General features: G+C 45.5%; 1 protein-coding gene across 1 annotated transcript in view; it reads right to left on the minus strand.

The window, feature by feature from the left end:
* WASHC4 (WASH complex subunit 4) overlaps window positions 1–24245 on the minus strand; it is a 1952913-nt gene that overhangs the window by 1384756 nt on the left and 543912 nt on the right. Inside the window, exon 13 of the mRNA XM_044087827.1 lies at window positions 4804–4809. Within this exon, the coding sequence (XP_043943762.1) occupies window positions 4804–4809 (6 nt within the window). The remainder of the gene's footprint in view (window positions 1–4803; window positions 4810–24245) is intronic.

Below are 24245 nucleotides of genomic sequence, written 5' to 3' on the forward strand. Positions count from 1 at the left end.
TGTTTTTTAGGCATATGGGCCTGACCATGCGGTTTGGACGTCGGTTTTCTAGGCGTGGGTCGAGTTTTAGACCTTGAAGAAGATTGCGTCTGCTTGAAATGCAAGTCCGTAGGCCTGAATACACCCTCAGAAGCCAGTGCCTACACAGCGGCTCCAGACCCATCCAAGGTAGAGACATCCGCAGGTTCCATAGTCGAAGAAGCATCTCGCGGCATACCGGACTCCGAATGGGTCTTAGTAGAGGCCTGCGAATCTGAAGTAGCGGGTATCAGGGGCTGCGAAAGTGCCTGAGTACCGGCAAACTGGCGACTAGCTTAACGGAAGTGTCGTCGGCAGCTTTGGACCTATGCGGTCTGTCTCTATCTTTATCTTTACATTTTTTCGGAATGTCGGTAGTCCGATGGCTTACCGAAGTCATTTCTGGATATTTAAACTGAGTACCAAAATAGTTTGCTGCAAAAATGGACAGACGACGAATAGTTCGGGGATTGAATAAGACACAAAACCGACAGCGAGGGATGTTGGGGTCTGGCCCTACGCAAGGAATGCAGTACGAATGAAAATCTTTATGAGGTATTTGCTTTCCACAGGTAATACAATTAACTTTTACTGACATCGGTTTAGAGCAAGGAAAAGGATCACCAAAGGGGTACTTGGCATTTTTGAAAACTTCGGTTCTGAAAAGAGGGGGACAGGATCTTTGATCAGGGGGTGTAGCAAAAAAGTGCCTTTAATAAAGGCTTTACACAGTCTAGAAGAGGATGCAGAATTCTCACCCACATGAAAATGAGAAATGGCAGCCAACTGAACTTTGACAGTAGAAGAACTAGCTCCATGTTGGAAAATATCAGCTAGAAAATCAAGAATGGCAGAATGAGAAAAACTTTTCCATTTGCTGCGATAAACCTTTCTGGTAGAAGACTTATGAACAGCTACCAAAAGAGACTTAACTGAGGAGGAAAATCTGGGAGTCCTAGCAATCACAGGAACTGCAGCAGCAAAACCGTGAGCTTCAGGCTGTCCAGACTCAGATGAGGCACCCCCGATGGGTGTGAAATCAGGTCCTGAATGGGATCTAGGATCCAAGGTGGAGCTAGAAGGTGAGACCAAAGGAAGGGAAACCATACCTGGCAAGGCCAGAAGGGGGCAGGGCAATGAGGATCACCTTGCTTCCCAGTCGACAAGCTTTCTGCAGAAACCTCGGGATGAGAGGAACTGGCGGGGGTAAGCATACAGAAGACCGGGATGCCAAGCATGAACTAGAGCATCTCTGGGGGACTACCCTGGCGGGGGGGTTCAGAGCGAAAAACCTGCTGCACTTCACATTGGAAGGAAATGCGAAGAGATCGCAGCAAGGTTGATCCCACTCGCTGAAGATCTGTTCTGCTACAGATAGCTGCAGAGACCACTCGTAAGGCATCAGAATGGTCCGAATTAGCCTGTCCGCTAGAATGTTGGACCATCCCGGAATGTGCATTGCGATGAGCAAACGACCGGTGGGGATTGCCCATTCCCACACTCTCATGGCCTCACAACAAAGGGGATAAGATCTGGTCCCTTCCTGTTTGTTTATATACCAGACTACTGACATGTTGTCTGAATGGCAATCGTCCCCAGAGGAAGAAAGACATGAAGGGCCTGCAACACTAGAAGGACCACCCTCATCTCTAGGACACTGATATGCAAGCTGGTCTCTATGGGGGACCACAGGCCTTGGACTGTCCTGCCCGAACAATGCCCCCCCCTCACCCAAGTTGGGAGGCATCCATGGTCACTGTGGTTTGGGCCGGGGATGGAACAAAGGATCATCCCTCCAAAATGTCCGGAGAGCTCATCCACCATATGAAGGACAACTGACAAACTTGACTCGGGTGGATAGGATAGGATAGTGGTAAATCCAACAGGGTCCACAGAACCGCTAGAGTCCACTGAAGAATCCGCATGTGTAGCCGAGCACATGGAAGGAGAGTTATGGTCGCCGCCATCGAGCCTAGGGCCCTCAACACTGATGCCACTGCCGGGAGGTGAGAAAGGTAAATTAGGGAGACATGCATCCTGAGGTTTTGGACTCTCTCCGAGGTCAGGAACACTTTGCACTGTAGTGAGTCTATCCTGGCATCAATGTAATCTATCACCTGTACAGGCTCTAGTAGAGACATGGCTGTGTTAATTGTGATACCCAAACTCGGGGCAAGTTTCAGAAAGTAATCCCTGTTTGGGAAAGTAGACGCCTAGTGGGAGCAGTGAGGAGCCAATCATCCAGGTATGGAGAGACCTGAATCCCCTGACGCCTCAGGTGAGCCGCTACAATCGCCATCACTTTGGTAAACACCCTGGAGGCTGTGGTAAGACCAAAGGGTAGGGCTCGAAATCGATAATGATTGACCCCTAAACGGCAGTGGAGGAACCCCCTGGAGCTTCTGTGCATTTTTATGTGATACTAAGCATCCTGGAAATCTATCGAGCACATCCAGTCGTTCTCTTGCAGGTATGGCATGATAGACTGTAGTGTGACCATCCGGAACTTTTCTTTGGCAACTGACAGGTTCGGGGTAGAAAGGTCCAGGATGGGCTTTAAGTTCCCCCTGTTTTCTTTGGCACCAAAAAGAACCTGGAGTAGAAGCCCGATCCAGACTTATCTGGAGGGACGGTTTTGATGGCTTGGTTTCCTAGCAGCTTGGAAATTTCCTGTGCTGCTGCCTCCCTTTGTGTGGGTGGGACATATGGGAGGTGTTTGGGAGTTATGGGGGAACCCAGAAAGGGGACAGAATATCCTCTGGATATGATCTGAAGCACCCAGTGGTCCGTTATGGACTCCCATGCCTCTGGGTGCAAGGACAATCATCCCGCAACTGCCTCCAGAGTAGAGTAGCCGGGCAACCCAACAGGGTTGCTGCCAGGGTCTGTCCAAGAATGGTTCTCAAGACCCGAAGTTTCACGGACCCTCTCTGCCTCTGGGTCAGTGTCCATTCTGTCCCCCTCTGCCTCTTGGGTAAGAAGAGCCTCGAGTGCCCTGGGAATACTAAGACTTCCAGAACCACATCTTCTTTTGCCCTCTCTGGTTCTGGGAAAAGGACCTTTGAGGGAGAAGCAAATCCCAACGGCAGACAGTGTCTTCCCTTCCTTCTCACTCTGGACTAGTGTCTTCTTGATGGTCTTACCGAAAAGAGTCGAGCCGTCATAAAGGGCATTGGCAAAGGACACCTTAAAGGGTTTGGTGAATTGGCACAACCTGAGCCAGGTGTTACGTCTCATGGACACGCCGGACCCAGCCGCCCTGGCCGCTCCTTTCGTAGCATGGGAGAGGAGTCACATGGACGTATTTGATAATGCTCTCAGAGTGGCCATTTTTGTGGAGAACGAAGCCTTGTCCTCCTGCGCCATGGACTTGGGTGGAGACTCCTCCAGATCCTTCACTAATTCACACTGAATTCTCGTGACATGGGCCAAGTAGTTCAGCTCCCTTATTGAAAAGGTAGCTGAATCATACACCCCACTTCCCTAGGTGGTCCATCATCCGTGACTCTCTTTCAGGAGGGCGGACCGAAGAACTTTCCTGAGATAGTTCCTTCTTCGTGGCTGCTGCTGCCACCATGGCATCCACTGGGAAGCCCTTGTTCCAGAAAGGCCTGTCAGTAGGGGGACTCAGAAACTTATCAGGGCACTTGGGGATAGACTCCACGGTATCTGGTTCCTTCCACACCCACGAGGTGATCAAATCCACTAAAGGATCCATGGGAGGGAACACCCAAGACGTAGACAGGTCCATGCCAAAAGCCTCCAGAAACACAGACTCATCAGAAGAGGGATTGGGGGCAGACCAACCTCACCGCTGGTGCAGGATCTCCATGATGTCTCCAAAGGAGACATCATCAGGAGGTGATCTTGGGGAGCCCTCCCCATCATCTAAGCCTGTGTCCTCAGTTAGGGGCTCGGGGGAGTCCAAGTGCCTCCTCTTGCACGCATGCTTGCTAGGCACACCTCCCATGGGGCTCTCCGAGGAGCACTCGTAAGCCATCAGCTCCTCTGGGGAGAACCGTCTGGGGCTCTTTGGGCACAGGCTGTCCCTTTGGGAAGACAATGGGGACTGATGACAGAACCGAGGGGATCTGGGCAGCATCCGAGGGGGCAGTCAGGGGGCCTTGATCTGAAAGAGAGGACCCGTTTTACCACATCGAACGCCAGAGGACAGCGGACCCTTCTGGGAAGCTAATAAAGAGGCCGGACTCCCCGGATCTGACACGAGAATCAGAGCTGGACCTTAAGTGGATGGAGCTCAGAGGGAAGTAATCTGGCCTGACAACGCCAGAGCCAATGGAAAAGGTTCCACTCCCTTGGATCTGACACCCAGGCTCTGGCTTCGAGAGCGGCTCAGATCCGAACTGGTCAGATCCGACATGCTCCAGGCAGCTGTCGGCATTGAGGACGCATGGACCGTCAGAGCCGACCCCCTGACCAAGGCCAACCTCGGATCCGAGAACTCCGAAGCCGAAGGTCGGATTGGGAAAGGAGAAATGGGGTGAAAAAACGGAAGCGAGCTACCCCTCCTGAGGAAGGGGGGCTGGCAAAACCCCCATCTGGATCCCTGTATGGATAAAGCGCCTCATCATCTTATCCAGATCCATGTCCGATAAAGAACGAGTCGACCGAGGTGGGGCCACAGACTCCGACCTGGCCGGTCAGGGAACCAAGGCCTGAGAGACTGAAGTGCCTCCTCCGGCTCCAGGGAGAACCTTGGAGACCAGAGCAGAGGGGGAGTCACAGATCCATGCAGACTTGCTCGGGGATGAGAGGTCCGGGGACCTCTTCCTCTTTTCCTTCATCCTCGACTCTCTACCTCTCCTCTGCTCTGCTATCACAGGCTTAGATGCAGGAGTTTGAGTCCCAGCCTGGGAGGAGGGGAAGCCAAAGGGAGAGAAGTGGGAAAGGCAGTGGGCTGCTGTGACTGAAGCCGAAGACGAGGAAGGAGGTTCAATGGCAGGCAGAAGACCTTTGAGGGCCAACTTGGCCTTTTTATCCTTCAAAGCTCGGGGGACTGATCCCAGCACAAATGGAGCAATCTACATTAAAGTGGGCCACACCTAAGCACAATACACACACAGAGTGTGGCCATCCGCTGGGGAGAGCTTATGGCCAAACTCTGTGCAGCGCTTAAAGGCAAGATTTTCAGCCATACTATCAAGCAAGAAGCCTTAAACAAAATGAAGAGACAGACCAAAAACTTTCTTTCTTTAGACTAATAATACACACCCATTCACCACACTAGCTGACTAATGGGGGGGGAGGGGACCACAGACAAACTACTCTAAACTAACTACAACTACAAACCTACACTCAACGCCAAAGCGATGGGAGGGGAGAAAGGGTACCTATACTAACCTGAAACGGCTAAAAGTAACAGAAATTTTAGAAAAACTTACAATCAGAATAACCCTGCTAGCTGGATCTGTATTCCACAGGTTGAAGACCAAATTAAGTAAACTACTTCAGATTACTAATTTGAGTAATGATGTGGTTAATATGGTGTGTGATCTCATGGATATTGTTTTGACTAATTTTATATTTTTTTGAGGGAGAATATTTCAAACAGGTCAATGGTGTTGCTATGGAGGCCACTTGCAGCCCCCTCTCTGCAGATACTGTTATGTGGTACTGGGAACACAAATGTGTGTTTTCACCTTGATTAAAGGAAAATATTGTCACCTACTTAAGGTTTTTGGATGATATATATTTTTTTAATATGGAAAAGTGACAGACGTTCCTTGAGGAGTTTTATAGATTATATTAACAACACTATTACGTTTTTTAAAGTTTATTTATAATTTTTCTGCTTCTAGTGTTACTCAGACATTTTGTTAATGAAGGATTTTATTTGAGGAGGTTTAAATATAAGCTGTATAGGACATACCTTCTCTAATAATTACTTGAACTTTGACAGTTCACCCCTATAAGCAGAAGTGAAGTTTAGTAAATGGACAAGTGGTACAACTGGCAAGGATTGTATCTGATGATGAGGACTTAAAAGAAGACACTGGATTACTGAAGCAGATGCTTATCGAAAGGGGTTACCTGGTGAATTTGATGGATAATATCCACAGTGAGATCAACAGAAGAAAATAAATTAAATTTTACCCCCTTTTACGTAGGGGTCTCCCTGATGTCAATAAGGAGAAAAATGCTGATACTGATGATGAAACTGTGAGCCTGAATGCAGTTTGGTACTTAAGTATGGCCCGGAAAGTAATGCTATTAAAAATGTTTTTATGGCTAATTGGAAGGTTCTTTATAGAGTGATTTGGAATTAGCTGAGAAGGTAGAGGCCCAGACTTTGTTTAGTTTTAAGAGATGTAATAACCTGAAAGAAAAAACAGAATGAGGAGGTTTTATTGGTGAACATCCTAATGGAGGGTTAAGCAAAGGTAGCATGAAGTGTGGAGCTTGCAGGTAGTGTAGCTCCATATATGAGGGGGAAGCTATTATGCTCCCTAGTATTGATTACACATTCTGATTTAATCATAATTTTAATTGTAGGAGTATGAGAATAGTCTAACATTTTGTGATTATTGTTTTTCTTTTTATACAGGCAAGACTGAACTGTCATTACAAAAAAAGATTTACAAACGTAGACAGCACGTCATTAACAAGGAGGAGACAAATAAAGAAGTTATGTACTCACCATAACGTTCCATGTATGTAATCCATCTCGCTGAACATTATTACATGTGGGTTCAGAACCGATCCTCTGCTCCGACTCAGCCGCTTAGAAAGCCTGAAAACTTCTGATTGGCTCATGGCTAATAAGTATCCCATGGTGCATGCGCAGATTCCCCAGATCTTGTTTGCTACTAGTCTATCAGGATAAGACAGGAAAAAGGACAAAGGTCCGGAAGAATAAAAAGCGCCCCTGTGGTATAAACCACTGTAGAATAGGAAAGACAGTTTCCAGATCCTCCAGGAAGGGGTCTGGTGGGTGGGTTCGTAATAATGTTTGGCGAGATGGACTACATACATGGAACGTTATGGTGAGTACATAACTTCTTTATGTCATGTAGTCCTATCTCGCCTCCATTATTACGTGTGGGACAGCGTCCCCAGCATCTTGAATGGGTGGCTCACTGGAAAATACTCCTGAGTACCGTGGAACCAAACGAGGCTCTACCCCTGGAAGTTAAATCCAATTTATAATGGGAAATGAAGGTATGAGGGGTAGCCCATGTTGCTGCTGCACATATATTATCAATAGGTGTCCTGGCTTGGAAAGCAGCAGAAGTAGAAAAGGACCTGGTAGAATGCGCTTTAACTTTAAAGGGTAACTCCTTTCCCTGAGAACTGTAAATAAAGGAAATACAACTACAGATCCAGTTCGATAGTGTAACCTTGGAAACTGGCAAGCCCATTCTCGTCTCAGCAAAAGAAACGAACAGCTGTTCTGATTTTCTAAATCCTTTGGTCCTGTGGATATAGAAACACAGTTGCTTATTCATATCCAACTGGTGGAATGTATACTCAGCTTTATTGGAGTGATTAGGGAAGAACACTGGCAATTCAATTGTTTGATTTAAGTGAAATTGAGAACAGACTTTAGGAATAAAAGAAGGATTGGTCTGGAGAGAAACCCCGTCTTTGTGAAAAATTAAATATGGAGGTTTAACTGACAGGGCCTGTAATTCAGAAACTCGTCTGACTGAGGTTATTGCTATCAGAAAAAGAGTCTTCCAAGACAGGAATTTCAACTGACAACTATGGGCTGGTTCAAAAGGTGGTGGAGTAAGTCTAGACAGGACTAGATTCAGGTCCCAAGGAGGAATGGGGTCTTGCACAGGAGGTCTTAACATCATGGAACCCCTAAGAAAAGATTTGCACAGTTTGTGAGACGACTGGAATCATTAATCCCCACAAGAAAATTAGATATTGCTGCTAGCTGAACTCAGAGTGTAGCAGCCACTGAACCCTGGTGAAAGAGTTATGAAAGAAACTCTAGAACAAAATGTGTGTGCCCATATAGAAAATCTTTTCCATTTACTGGGATACAATTTTATAGTCTAAGGCTTGTGAGAAGAGGTAATAATATGAGTTACAGCTGGAGACAGATCATGAAGCCTGACTAGTGACAGAACTGGAGCAGCAATGCTGTCAGTTTGAGAGGGTGGAGACTAGGGTGAAGAGAACCTGATGTGTGTCAGGACGTCTGGCACTGGGTCCAGAGTCCATAAATAGTCTAACAGGTGAGGCCCGAGGAAAGGGAACCACATCTGGCAAGGCCATTAAGGAGTGATGAGGATCATCTTGCTTCCCAACAACATTGCTTTTTGTATGACCTTGAAGATGAGTGGAAAAGGAGGAAAAGCATAAAGGAGTCCCAGGGGCCAATCGTGGACAAGTGCATCTCTTGGAGACTCTCCCGGAGGGGGGATGAGAGATTAAAAAGGTGCTGCAATTGGTGTTGATGGGGCTAGCAAAGAGGTCGCAGCAGGGTTGTCCCCACTTGTGGAAGATCATACTGGCTATTTTCTGGTTCAAGGACCATTCGTGAGGTAACAATATAGCCCTGCTTAGCTTGTCCGCTATCACGTTGGAAGTCCCCGGGATGTGCGTTGCAATGAGAAAGCATTGGGAAGAAATCACCCAATTCCAAACTCGCAGGGCCTCTCGACATAAGGGGTATGATCTGGTCCCCCCTTGTTTGTTCAGATACCAGACCACCGACATGTTGTCAGTCTGGATAGCTATCATCCTTAGAGGGAGAAAGTCATGAAGTGCTTGCAACGCTAGAAGCACCGCTCACATCTCTAGGACACTGATATGCAGATGGGCCTCCTGATCTTGCCATGTGGCTTGGACAGTCCTGCCAAGATAATGCCCCCCCACCCTGAGAGGCATCCGTGGTCATAGTGGCAACGGTTTGGTGCGGTACAAAGGGAGTCCCTGTGGTAAGATGCCCTGGTTGAATCCACCAGCGTAGGTCTTTTTTGCAAGAATCTGTAATCCGAATCTGATGACGTAGAGGCAACTGCTGAAAAGACCACTGGGATGACAGGAACCATTGGAGTATTTTCATATGTAGTCTTGCTAAAAGTACCAAGGTTATGGTCGATGGTATAGTTCCGAGAAGCTGCAACACCACCTTCGCTTTGACTCTTCTAAGGGGAAGTATCCTGTAAATTTGTTGCACAAGATTCTGTATTCTGTCTGTAGGTAGTCTGGCTGTCATATCGACCGTGTCTATGTTTGCTCCTATAAAAGTTATAGACTGAGTGGGCAAAGTAGAAGATTTTTCCCAGTTTCTCGAGATTCCCAACGGGGAACAGAGCTTGATTGTGGAATCTCTCGATTGATCTAGGCGATGTCTGGTGGTGGCAGTCAGAAGCCAATCGGCTAGGTAAGGAAAGACTGATTCCCTGACACCTCAAATGAGTTGTGACTACTGCCATGCACTTGGTGAACACCTGGGGGGCTGTGGTGAGACCAAAGGGCAGCACCCAAAACTGGTAATGATTGGCTCCCAGCCGGAAGCGTAGGTAGCTCCTTGATGCTTTGTCCATCATTATGTGGTAGTAGGCATCCTGGATATCTATTGAGCACATCCAGCTGTCTCTCCCTAACAGAGGGAGTATGGATTGTAGAGTGACCATTCGGAACTTGGACTTCTTTACATACTCGTTTAACCTGCTGAAGTCTAGGATGGGTCTCCAGTCCCCTGTTCTTTTTGGAACTAAAAAGAACCTGAAGTATGTTCCGAATCCTGTCTGGTCTGTTGGGACCTTTTGGATGACTTTTTAATAGCAGCTTTTTTATCTCTATAGCCACTTGATCCCTGTGATTGGGTGGTATATCTGGGATCCTTTTGGGAGGGCATGGTGGAAGGGAAAAGGGTATAGAGTAACCTCTGGTGATAATGTCTTGTACCCACTTGTCTCGAGTGAGATTTAGCCAGACTTCTGGGTACAAGGGACAGGTGACCCCCAACCGGCTCCAGAGACCACAGTCGGGTTTCACATCAGGAACGCTGATAGGGCCGGTCACGAAAGGAATCGTGACCTCCCTGATTTTGTGGGCCTCCCCTGCCCCTAGGGTGACGTCTACCATTATTTCCTCCTCCCCTGCCTCTGAAGGAGGAATCACCCTGTATGTCCTGGAAAGGTCTCTGTGATTTCTTGAACCACATTTTGCCGCTCTTCTGACCTTTAGGGTAAGGTCTAGAAGGAATGGTAAAACGGACTCCTACGGCAGAGAGAGTCTTTCCTTCCTGCTCACACCTGGTGAGGGTATCTTTCACCTTGGGTCCAACAAGAGAGGATCGGTCCACAGGAGCATTGGTGAATGTAGACTTGAAAGGCTCAGCAAAGTTGCATAGACGCATCCAGGAATGTCTCCTTAAGGAAACTCCTGAACCCGCTGCCCTACTCGCACCATCAGCTGCGTACGAAATCAGCCACATGGAGGAGTTAACAACAGATGTGAGAGTAGCCAACTGAGCAGACACTGTAGATGGGACTGCTTCAAGTAGAGGTACCCTGAAGAGCATCTCCTAACTCCTTTAGGAGATCTCTCTGAAGTCTTGTAAAATGTGATAGACAGTTCAGCGACTTGGAGTGTAAAAGCCGCTGAAGAGAAGATACGCTTCCCGTACCTATCCATCGTTCGGGATTCCTTATTAGGTGGATGGATAGAAGAAGTCTCTGCTAGCTCCTTCTTAGTGGCCACTGCCACCACCATGGCATCAACAGGTAAACCCTTGGATAAAAGTTCTTTGTCTTTAGGGGTGGAAAGAATTTATTCAGCCTCCTGGGGACCGGTTCAATGGCATCAGGAGTCTGCCATGCTTTCTGACTCACAAGATTCAGTAATTCATCAAATGGAGGAGACACCCATGAAGCTGAGGGTTGAGACCCAAAAGCCTTCAGGTACACAGACTCCTCATCGAACGGGGTAAAGTACAGTTTTGTACCTACCATAAATGTAGATGTTGCTGCAGTCCTAACACTTGGGTAGTCCGCTGTCCCTCATTCGGCCCGAATATCAGAGTATAAGGCTGACGTCAGTCAGGGCGCATTTGACTGACATCAGAACGTCAGGGTACAAATGCGCATGACCGACGTCATATCCTCAGTCTTTTCTTGCCCCAGATGTCAGAAGACCCTAAAAAGAAAGGTCCAAACCCAAAGACCACAACTAAACAAACAGCTAGTCTAACACCAAAAATATATATAATATATACAATATATACAAAATGCAATATACAAAATGCAGTTTACCTCAGATGGATAACCCAACCCACACAACCACCTCAAACAACAGAGGGGAAGGAGGGAGGGTAAATTGGACTGCAGCAATGTGGATCTTCGAACATCTACATTTATGGTAGGTACAAAACTGTACTATGTTCTTCATCTCACATTGCTGCAGTCCTAACACTTGGGTAGAATCCCAAAGCAGAGGTAAGGGAGGATGGCTAAACTATAATGAAGCAGGAGCTGCCAAAATGCCCTGCAACACAGCAGTGGCAAAACCAGCCCTGGATTTAGAGTACAAGGGAAGGTGGTAATGCCTAGAGAAGGTATGCACTGAACTCCAAGTGGCTGCCTCCAAAATATCCTTAGTAGCCACCCCCCTCAAAAAAGCTGTTGAAGTGGCAGTAGCCCTAGTGGAATGAGGTCTAATCCCAGCTGGAATCTCTTTGCCATGATGGGAATAACAGAAAGCAATGCAAAATCCAATCCACTTAGAAATAGTTTGTTTTGACACAGGCTTGCCCTGAGAGCACAAAGCAAAAGAAACTAATAACTGCTGACATTGTCTGAACCCTTTAGTTCTGTCCAAATAATATCGCAACTGCCTGTGAACATCTAAGGTGTGCAAAATCTTTTCCCCTTTAGTTTGGGGATTTGCATAAAAAGTAGGCAAATGAATAGTTTGGTTTAAAGCCACACTAGAAACCACTTTAGGCATAAAGGAGGGATTGGTGCGTGAAGATACCCTATCCTTGTGAAAAATTAAGAAAGGCTCAACTGCCATAAGGGCCTGCAATTCAGAAACCCTTCTTGCAGAGGTAATGGCCAACAAAAAAGCAGTCTTCCATGACAAATATTTCAACTCAGCAGTAGCTGCAGGCTCAAAAGGTTGTAGAGTGAGTTTCTCCAACACAAAATTGAGATCCCAAGCAGGAGTAGGAGCTCTTCGTGGGGGTCTCATATTCTTTGCCCCTCTGAGAAATTGCTTGAATAAAGGATGAGAAAACAATGGTGGGTCACAATCGTAGTGAGCTGAAATTGCTGCAGCATGAATCTTAATAGAAGAGAAGGACAAACCTTTGTCCAATAACTCAGTAAGATATTGAACAGCCACACTTAAATCAGGCTCAGAAACATCCAAATCCTTAGCTGCACTCCAAAATAAAAATCTCTTCCATTTATCTGCGTACACTTTCCTTGTACTAGGCCTTCTAGCTTCCAAAATCGCATTCAAAACTTGTTGTGGAAGTTGAGACCCTCTATGGTTCAAAACAGAATATGCCATGCTGTTAGATGAAGAGAGTGAAGTTTGACATTGAGCAAATGACTGTCCTCCTGGGACAACAGATGTGGAATCAAAGGCAAAGGCCATGGAGGCTTCCATACTAGACTTCTCAGTAGTGGGTACCAATGCTGTCGAGGCCAATCTGGAGCTATCAAAATCATCCTTGGCTTGTCCTGTCTGACCTTCAGAAGTACCTTTGGGAGGAGAGGCAGAGGTGGAAAGGCATACACATGAAGATTTTTCCAACTGAAAGAAAGAGCATCCACTTTCCAAGCTGTGTGATGAAACCTTTGTGCAAAACTTTGGCAGCTGGTTGTTTAGTGGAGAAGCGAACAGATCTATGTCTGGAGTTCCCCAGGACACTGTCAATTTCTGAAATACATGAAGATCCAGTTTCCACTCGTGGGGATCCATGATTTGTCTGCTTAACACATCTGCTAAGGAGTTCTGTGCTCCGGCAGAAACCTTGCCTGAAGACTTAGTTGTAAACTGAGAGCAGTCTCCCACAAAATCATTGCTTGCCTGCATAGAGGATAAGAATGTGTTCCCCCTTGCTTGTTGATGTACCACATGACAGTTGTGTTGTCTGTTAGAATCAACACCTGCCCTGGAAGAAGTAAATCCTTGAACGCTATTAATGCAAACTGGACTGCTAACATCTCCTTCATGTTGATATGTAGATGTTGTAGTCTGGCAGGCCACTTGTCTTGTATCCACTTTCCATTGAGATGAGCTCCCCAAGCTATGTCTGAGGCATCTGTCGTTAAAATCTGACTCGCCTCTGGCCAGGTCACAGAGAGTCCCTTGTTTAGGTGACATTCCTGAGCCCACCACAAAAATTCCTTTTGAATGCAAGGTATTATTTGAATGACAGTGTCCAGATCCTGGCAGTGCTGTGTCCATACATTTTTGAGATACCATTGTAGCTTCCTCATATGCAGTTTGGCATTGGGAAGCACCAGAATACAAGATGCCATGAACCCTAAGGCTTGAAGGACTGTCCTTGCAGTCAGCCCGGACTGATGAGATAGCTGATGGAAGTAAAGGGATAGACTCTTTTGTTTGTCCGGGGTTAAAAGGCCATCTGGGATGCTGTATTCAGTCTCACACCCAGAAAGCACATGTCTTGAGAGGGTACTAGACTGGACTTTATTTCGTTCACAGAATACCCCAGGCATCTTAGCACTGCTATCACATATTCCAAATGATGAAGAAGCTCTTCCCTTCCTTGAGCCAGAATCAGGCAGTCGTCCAAATAAGGATAGATCTGTATTCCTTTTAGCCTGAAGAAAGCTATCACTGGAGCCAGAACTTTCGTGAACACTCTGGGCGCAGTAGATAAGCCAAAGGGCAATGTAGAGAACTGATAGTGAGAAGTCCCAGCTCGAAAACGCAGATACTTCCTGCAACTTAGTCTGATAGGAACATGAAGGTAAGCCTCCTTGAGATCCAAAGTTACCATCCAATGATCCTTGCCCAGCAGAGGTAAAAGCTGCTGCAACGTCAACATTTTGAACTTGGGAATGTCCAGATAAGTGTTGAGGATAGACAAATCCAAAATTGGTCTCCACGTGTTCCCCTTCTTTGGGACTAGGAACAGGCGAGAATAAAATCCTAGGCCCCTTTCTGGCAAAGGAACCGGCTGTATGGCCCCTATTTGGAGTAGCAGTGAAATTTGCTTGTGAGCCTCTATTCTTTGTTGAGGAGGAATGTCTGGCATGCCTTTGAAAGGAGGCAAGGTATGGAAATAAAACCTGTAACCGTGATGTATGATATCCAGTACCCATTTGTCTTGGGTAATCAAACTCCAATTTTCTTTGAAAAGTGCCAACCTTCCTCCCAAAGGTGCTGCCAGGCGAGAAGGTTCTGGCAGCTGAAAGGGTAGGTCATTGGGTCTGTTTACGAAAGGACTGACCCCTGCCCTCACTTGAAGACTGTGCAGGAGAACTCCCTGTTCTGGGCCTGAAAGAGCCCTGACCTCTGCCCCTGCCACGTCTAGATCTACCCCTAGACTGGGAATCATAAGAAGGATACGTCCACCCTTTAGTAGGCCAATTTCTACTAAACTTTGGAGGCTGAACCTGCAAAAAATCTTTAACAGTCTGCATAGACTTAGCCTTATCTTCCATTTTCTTTAAAACTGCCTCAACAGGAGAACCAAACAAGACATCAGATTGCAAAGGGGCATCCAAAATCCTAGTTTTAGCATGGTCGGAGAAATTTTGATCCCTCAGCCAGGCATGCCTGCGAAGAACTGACCCAGTGGCAGCCACCCTAGATGAGGCCTGTACAGCATCAAAACCACATTGCAAAGAATGCTTACCCACCTGCTCAGAAACATGCACTAAATCTTGTAACTCTTTACAGTCAATACCTTCAGCCAGGACATCAACCTTAGATTTCAACTGAGAAAGGAGATAATTTTGATATTTCAACATGTGAAACTGGCAATTCAAAGCTCTCATGGCTAGAGTGGAAGAAGTATAAACTTTCTTTCCCCATCTATCCAAGGCCCTGGCCTCTATCTGCAGGAACTGGATTTTTGACAACAGAAGCCTTAACACCCTTAGGCCCCTGGCTAACAGTTTCTGGGTCTGCCCTAGGACTCTTAAAAAGATACTTATGAGCTTCAGGCACCCTGTAATACCTATCCGGTTTAACAGGAGCAGGAGGCAAAGAATCAGGATTAAGAGAAGCCTCCGCAAACACATCTTCCACCACATTCAGAACAGGAGGAATAGCTAAAGGCCTATGTTGGGGTAAAAACAAAAATTCCCTAAGCCTTTTCCTGGAATCAGAGAAATCCTGACCTTCCCATTTAAAATGCTCTCTCATGGAGTGAAGGGTCTCTGAGAAAGAAAAATCCTCAGGAGGAGAAGCAGAAGGAGTAGAATCATCCATATCAGAATCAGAATAATGAGAATACTCCTGCAAGTCTTCAGCCGAAGACTCAGACACATCCGAAGCCTGCTCATAATCCCCCAACACAGGTTCCATCCTAGGCCTCTTATCAGGAGGGGGCATAGAGCCTCTAATTAAAGTAATTAAATCCTCTGCCATTTTGAGCATGTGCTTCTTGGGCACAGCACCTGAAGAACTGGGAGTGACACCCACAGAAGCTAAACTAGACCTGCCTCTAGGAGAAGCCTTGGAAGCAGAAAGAGAGGGCCTAGGCCCCTTAGTAAGGGAGGGGAGTACAGTTACTTGAGAAGCCCCTACAGCCTGCCCTGCCTCCTGGGAGGCCACATCCTGTAAAATCAAAGTGTCTCCCTGGGTCTCCAGAGAGGCCTCCGTCGGAACCACCGGTTCCACTGACACCTCTAAGGAACTGGCGTCCGGTTCGGACGACTCCTCCAACCTAGGTTTAACTGCCTTGTCCTTGCGCTTCTTTGAGGAAGCCGGCGTCGGAGCATCCAACGGCATTTTGTAATTGCACCGCTTCCCAAAGACCAACCTTGCACAATCCAACCTCCGCTTTATAGTGCGTTTATTAAACCTAGCACAAAAGCGGCATCCAACAACGTCGTGCTCAGGTCCTAAACAAGGTATACACAAATTATGATAATCTCTATGCGGTATCTGTTTCCCACAAGAAATACAGTTATTCACTTTTTCTGACATCCGGAAACCACTGAGGCAAGAAAAAACCAAAATATTCCCCAACGGGGTACTTAACCAACTCTGACTTCGGTCTGAAACTCCGAATTCGAAAAATTTCAGAACGCCGAACGGCACTTGCAACACTGCTTCTGCATCGGACCATGCGGCAAAAAAGACTGAGGATATGACGTCGGTCATGCGCATTTGTACCCTGACGTTCTGATGTCAGTCAAATGCGCCCTGACCGACGTCAGCCTTATACTCTGATATTCGGGCCGAATGAGGGACAGCGGACTACCCAAGTGTTAGGACTGCAGCAATGTGAGATGAAGAACATCGGTGGGCCAGCCGCCTCTCTGCCGGAGGATCTCCAAAATGTCTGCAAAGGAGACATCTTCAGAGGATGACTTAGGGGACCTCTCTGACTCATCGAGGTCAGTGTCAGATGTGACAGACTCATCAGGGGAGTCTACATGGTTCCTCTTACATGATCTCTTCCGAGGGGGCTCCTCAGCGGGGTTTTCTGGGGAGGTCTTGGAAGATCGGGGGCCAACCAAATGGGGGTCCTGAGGCTGTGAGTCTCTACCATCCCGGGTGAGAGAGGATGCTGAGACCATAGTCGGCGCTTGAGGGAGTATAGCATCAGTACTCCTACGTGGTACGGATGAACTATCCAACATGCTCCTCATCCTCATGAAGACCAATTCCTCCGCCTCCAAAGAGAGCGTAGGTGCTGATGGCTCCAAAGGAATGGGCTCCAAGAACGATGTAGGGTCCGATCTCACTCGGGCCAACGCACCAAGAGGAAGACTCAGCACTGAAGAGGTTCAGTTCCAAGTGTCTCCCTCAGGCCCGACCGAAGAGCTTTGGACCCTAGACACTTCGGACAGTGCCGATAGTGTCGGAGTGGAGCTTGGCTCAGAGACAACCACACGGGGTGCTGGAGCAGAGGACACCACTATAGTCGGCACCGACAGCATGGCTCCAAAGGCCCAATCTGGGTTAGAGGAGGAAAAAGAGCAGGATTGGTAGCAGGAGTTGGCTCCGAGACAGAAATGGTCGGAGCCGATAAAACATTTTGGCAAGGCCGACGACTTAAGGAGTCTGAGCACCACTCTCTCGATGTCTTCTTCAGATAAGCTCCTGGAGGATTTAGAGGACAGTGTGCAAGACCTCGCTCTCTGCAACATAGGCGATTTTAGAGTAGGGGAGACCGGTGGAATGTCTGTAGACCGGCTCCAAAGAGGACTGCTAGTGATCTGCACCAATGCACTTGGTGCCGATACTGCAAGGTCCATGTCCAGAATCTCAATCGGCTCCGAAGACAGTGGAGCCGAAGAGACAGAGGCCAACTCCGATTTTGGTAACTTCTGTGGAGGTTCAGAGACAGACGTTGAGGCTGGAGAAGGCCTTTTAGAGGTACTGCCCTTATCCTTTCTAGAAGACTGCGACCTAGCAGAGGAGGAAGAACTGGCTAGGTCTTCCTCAAAGGAAGGTTTTAACATGCCTTTTAGGATCAGCTTATTCTTCCGTTCCTGGACCACTCTAGGGCTAAAGGAATGACAAAAGAGACAAGTTTCTTGAAGATGTATGGCCCCTAAACAGTACATACAGGTGCTGTATGTCCATCAGTGATGGACATTTTTTGCGAACATTTAGTACACTTTTTAAACCCTGACTGTTTATGCTCTAACTTCTTTGGACATAATGGCAGTAGAGAAAAACCAACACACTCACACAAGAGTGGAACTAGATCCTCTAACTTAGACAGATCTAGCCCTAACACTAACAGCAAAAAAAAAAAAGTGGTTTTACTAGGTTCTCTACCTACAAGATCTGGGGAATGTGCGCATGCACCATGGGATACCTATTAGCCACAAGCCAATCAGAGGTTTTCAGGCTTTCTAAGCGGCTGAGTCAGAGCAGAGGATCAGCTCCGAACCCACACATAATAATGGAGGTGAGATAGGACTACATAACGTGCTCCATTTAGGCATAGTGTAATTTGTACAGAAAATAAGAAACACTATTTTTTTTATTTTGGAACAAGTGGTTAGAAATCCTAGAGGTGGTCCCTCAGAGGAAACTTTGGAATACAGGTTCTGGCAGATGCACTTAAATGCAAGTGAAAAGTCAAGGTTGAAAGATGGTGTTTCAATTGCCAGTGGATTAAAATTAACGGCAGCTAAGTTGTAACTTTTTTTGTGCAAGTTTAATAGATATTTTAGTTCATCCATTCACTAATTACTTATTTATTTACACATTTTAAAGTACACTTTGGCATATGAAGCAAAGCATAAATTTGTAGGAAGGTAAAATATTTTTTAAGTTTAAGTACTGTGGATTTTGAATTAATTTTTTATATTGGTATGATTACATTTTATTGGTTCATGTAAACTTTATAGTTTCCTAAAGGAATGTTTTTATTGTGCTTAATTGGGTAATGCTGATTGGCTGGGCAATTAATTACATGCATTTTAAATCTGTAGAGTGCACAGTGATATTCAATTCTGATGAAGTCCTGCTTTAATGAGACAAAAAAGGTTAAGTCGTCCTTGAATAAAATGTTACGTTTTACAAAGCTCGACTGTTTTTCAGCCAAGTATATTTGGTTATTAGTTTGTTTTCTTGGCTGTTTTCATGCTTCTGAGATCCTTAAGATGAAGACTGACCACAACTTCTTCGATAAAAGGAGCAAGAGAAATATACCAGCAAGGTAAGCATCCTGAATTTGATTACTTCTGGAACTATTTCAGCTCAGAGATGCTGGATTCATCTTTAAGCATCATTCATTTGTGACTAGGAACCTTCTGGAATACAATCCCTTTCCTTGTCCATTCACAGAGATTTGTTCTATAGTGCTGCATTCTCATAGCAGAGTTATTATCAGCTGTGCCACTTACACTGATTGGGTGGGATGGCAGGTATTCACTGGAAGGATGGAAAAGCTCTGCACTCCATTTTGTAGTCTGTAGAAATAGGCTCCCATAACTATCTGCCTGTAGTTAGTCAGAACCAATCTACTTTGAAGTAGGAAATCTTCCCTCCCAAAACATGTGGCAGTGAAAGTGGGGAGACAGTGAAGTAGTCAGTACTGCTCTATATCATCGTGGAAAGGACGACATATCTCTCCCCAAAACCCTAATGACTGCTCCCTTTTCAATCACCCCTTCCAGGCAATTTTTTAAAGGGACTTGCTTATCATAATTAATCAGCCTTAGACTGTCTTCAATAAAAGGAAAAAAAATAGTCAGTGTTACAATAAAATGATTCTGTTTTATCTGCAAGTGGTGTTCATTTTTGCTTTCAATAAAAAGGGCATTTATTGTGTAAGGCAGTTTCTACTGTGCCTCATAAATATAGGATGAAATACTTTCTCAACTAATTTCATGGGTTTTCCTTCCCTTCTAGCTTCTTTAAAATGTCCCAGGTGAGGGAGAAAAATGTATGCTCAAGGAATAATCCAACAGCCAGTCCAGTAGAGGCTTGGTCCTCACACAAGCATGCACACATATGACTGCCATGTTTCAAGCACTCTTACTGCAAGCAGCTACAACAACAGTACTGCATTTAATGACACAGCATCCCTCATTAAGGGCCACATAGATCAGTCTATATTATGTCCCTCGGGGCCTCATAGATCTCCCTTATTATTATGTCCTATGCTTGAGGATAAATTCCTGATACTTCATCCAGTGTGTCTGGCAACTAACTAAGGCCTAGAGTAAGTGATGTTGTAATACCTACAGTGATATATAAATATTTTCCCAAAATCCATTCAACACTCTTTTACTTCTCATTAGGAAGTTGAGTCCTACAGCTAGTCTGAATCCCCTTACAGCATTCGGGGGAGCCACTGTCAGATCATCTCCCAGGTTCTGCCACACAGCAATCTGAATATTGGCTAAAGGTGATGGTCACTGTTAATGCAATACCCCAATCCCACATACAAGATTCAATATTCTCGAGCTATGAGGGAACAAGCGGGATTATTACAGCTCTTTTTTTTTTCTCTGTTCAGTGGTTCTTTGGCTATCAAACTGCAACTTTTCCATTTTGCAAAATGAAGTCTGCAATCTTTCATTTTTTTGTTTAGGTGAAATATTGTACTTTTAGCCTCTATTCAAGGGTTCAACTGGCAAGGGATGGGTAATGCACCTTATGCTGCTGTGAAAAGCTTCTTCTGCTCATGAAAGGCTCAAAGATTCGACAGGAGGAGATGAGACGAAAAATGGTGATGTATAACCAAGCAGGAAAGTCTCCAGAAGTAGATGGAATTCCAATGGAAGTCTCGAAGCTAGGAGGGAAGAAAGTGATAAAGATCTGGAAGGTTTTGTTTAACAGTATTTTAAAAGGGTCTATATTAAATCAGCGAATGCTTAAAATAGCGATCGCTGATTTATTGACCCTTTAAAAGTGAATGCTTGAAATCCCGAAGACATGGAACAGCGATTTTTTCTCCAGGGAAAAAGAATCGGTGGGCCACTTTTGGGACTTTGCCATTTCCTCCACTGTGGTGCGATCTCGGAGTTGGTATATTTAAATGGGGGTGGGGGGCCAAAAGCTCTAAAAAAAAAAATTCATACCAGAAGGGCGGGTATCCACATATGGCTAATTCCCATAGATAAGGAGTAATACTATGGCACTGAGCCTTATGATGCGCATCAGCTGGTTAGTTTTCCTAGACTCAAACAACCTATTTCAAATTGAAACTGGACTAGCTCATGTACATGTAAGGTTTGGCATGAAGGGCTCTCCCTCCTATGGTTTGTGGTCAACTGAAGAAAAAAATAAGAATAATGTGGTTTAGAGACATAAGAAACCCCTTTCAGGAGGAAATGTGTGATAATCATGAGGGGCACCCAATTTCTGTTAAAGACCAGATATGGCTGACTACCAGTGGTGGTAAGAATTAGTTTTCATCTTTCTTCTCAGAATTTTGTGACGATATGAAGAATTGAAGGAAATAAAGGGAAAGCAATACAGGAATTTTCCTTGCCATTGGAAAGACAATTTATTGACCCTAAACTATACCAGGATGGAGAATACATCCACCCTGAACTACACCTTGCCCTTCTGTACTGAACAAAGGATGAGGATTGTATTCCTTCAGGTAGTGAAAGGGATGCTCTCTGGGGTGCTGCACATGGTTCCTGAATCTGTAACTGCAGAAGAATATTGTAGTAGTACCTCAGTGTGTCTGCCAACACATTCACTTCACTAAGGATGTGAACTGCTGACAGACTGATGCTCCCATCAGCGGCCAACTAACAGACATGCATTGCCTCTCTGCACAGTGCTACAACCTCATGTTCCCTTACTTGTTTAGGCACCTCAAGACAAGTTTGTCTGAAGGAGTTAGAAGATGCATCAGAAACAGCCTATCTTCTAAGGCCTTTTATGACCATGAAGACTATACAAAAAACAGAACTGTGGATGTGGAGTCCACCACAAGGGATTACGTTCCTTGAACTATGGAGGAGCAAAGGTGACCCCCTGCTCACGAATTACAGAAGCATCAATCAGTATTTAGATGGACTCAGCTATAGAAGGGGAGAACCCCCCCAAATAAAAGGATGGTAGGACTGCCCACCACTTCAATGCTTGGCAAGAGAGTTCCCCCAAAGAATGTCATGCTTTAGCATGTAATGACTCTGCAGCCACTGGTATTTTATTACCTGTGTGCAAATGGTATCATGAAAATCAAGACAAACATCAAACTCACAAGAAACAGGATGCTTCAAATTTAGACTGTACAGCCTGTCCTGAACCAAAATGTCAAATTCACATTTTTTGGATGGTATTGCTGGTAGGAATGGCCAACACTACAGGTTTGGTTAGCTACATATTAATGAAAACAATCCACTGAAATGGATTCACCAGAACTTCTCCCAGTATCTGGTCACCCCCCCCCCCCCAAAAAAAAAAAAAAAACTGCTGGCATGGAAGCATCCACTCTAAGGTCATCACCAGAAGTCATGCTAAAAAGAATTGGTCATCATTGTCAATACCTTGGTAAATACTCTGACTGCAGATAGTGTCCAAATTGTATAATTTGTATGAAAGTGTTGCTGAAGTGAATCAAATGGAACATGGTTGAGCATATACCTGACAGTCATATACCAGGAAGGTTCCGTCATATTCATTGACATCATCCAGGAGCCCTACAACAGAAGGGACATGACACCCTGGAAACTCAAAAGTCCTGAATGTGATGCACAAGATGTGCTCATGGATGTTACTGAAATCAGAACGTAATGGAAACCTTCAGTCTTCTTTGTAACTAAAGACGTATTGTAACGAAAGCCTAACCTTTGACTGAAGAAAAGGCTCCCTTCACAGACCTTTTGAGGACTGCAGTTTAAGCTTGCCCTAAAGACTTGCACTGAGACAGCCTGTTCTGAGTGGACCCCTTTCTGTGAGAGGGCATTAATGTTCTAAGACCATCTATGACCACACCTATCGCCTACCTCTATGAGCCAGAATGAATTTGAGGCACTCCTCCCTCACAAAGGCAGAACATGGCACTCAGGACTGTGAACTGCTAGTCTGGCAGAATCATCCTTCCAGTTAAGTCACTGGCACCACAATTAAGACTGTGACCTGAGCACCTATCTCAATTTGTGAGGAGACTTCTTTTTTTGGCTGGGAGGTCAGTCAATAGATCATGAGAAGGCTGACAGAAGAGACCCCCCCCCCACTTAAAAGAGGTATCCAGTATCCTTAAGAGAGGATAGCCTCAGGCCATCCAGGGCAGGTAGCTGCTAGGGCCTGCAATCACAGCCATACCACTGGTACAATCAAAACATCAGTGAGCAGTTTTAAAAAAAAAAAGAAAAATCTCTAAATAATGTTTATAGTCTTGGTCACTTTTGATATGGGAATCATCTCAGAATCTGAAAAGGCGAAACAGCCAGCCATGGGCTCAAAGTCCTAAAACAGCAGGAAAGAAATCACTCTTACTGATTCTGTCCGAAGATTTATACCACTCACCTAGGTGGTGAAATGATGCAGTCTTTGGATCCTCAACCACACTGAGGAAATCATACAGGAACAAGCACAAAGATGCTTTGTGGGGAGCTTGAACTATTCCATCCTAGTATTTCCAGTAAGCATCCACTTTTTTTGGGATTTGAAGAAGCACAGTCTGTGTGTTTCCAGGTCAGCCATATGGGATTATTCGTAAGTGATTCCATTGGGGGTATACGACCCAACGGTTCTCCTGCTCTTTCCCCAGGTACCCAATAAAATATCCCTGGAAAGAATGTGGTAACAGGACAGCCCATAGCAGGACTTCAGAAGCTTTAAGATTTTTCCAAAGTAAGGAGTCCTCTACAAGACAGCAGTAGGGTGGTAAAGACTATATGGCTCCAGTAACAGAAATAATGGCCCCATAGTGCTCAGACTCCTTACAGGCAGCCATGAATAAGGAATTTGCCCACCCTTCCACCAACTTTAGCTGGGACAAATTTTGTGCACAGTAAATGCATACAAGGGCTAAGCATGTGACCAATGCTGGGCAAAAGAATACTACTGCAAGGACACAAATAGCCTGCAGTGACAGGAACTCTCAAATGGCACCATCATCATGATAGACAAGCTGGCCAGGAGTGTCCCCCTTTAACATCTCCAGGTGGACAGATTCAACTGGTGAAATTTATGGCACTGCTTGAAATCATGTTCCTTTCCCAGGCAATAAAGACCATGTCTATGTATATCCCATCTTACTGTAAGGTGGTCATAATTAGAATGGTTCAATGCTTTACACAATGAACATGAGAAACTTTCTCAATGTAAAGTCAGGAGAGAAACACAAACTATGCAACTGCAAAAAAGGTGCACTCTCTTAGGGATGAGGGTAAGGTAACAGAGTGCCATACACTAGGGTGCACACACACATCTCTAAGTATAAAAGTTTTACAGAAAGAAAATGTTGAAGTGGAATTCAGCAGAGGGTGAACCCTACCATGCACCATCCAAGCTGGATGCCTTATGTCAGATTTCATGTTATGTCAAGTATTTCTTACTTATAGAAGATCTTAAAGCAAGTCAGACATTAATGACATTGACTCAAACATTATAATAATGACATTGACTCAAACATTACAAGTCTACCCTACGGGTGTTGT

Source organism: Protopterus annectens, chromosome 11.part0 (genome assembly GCF_019279795.1).
Source record: "Protopterus annectens isolate FY-2018-M chromosome 11.part0, PAN1.0, whole genome shotgun sequence".
Classification (NCBI taxonomy): domain Eukaryota; kingdom Metazoa; phylum Chordata; order Ceratodontiformes; family Protopteridae; genus Protopterus; species Protopterus annectens.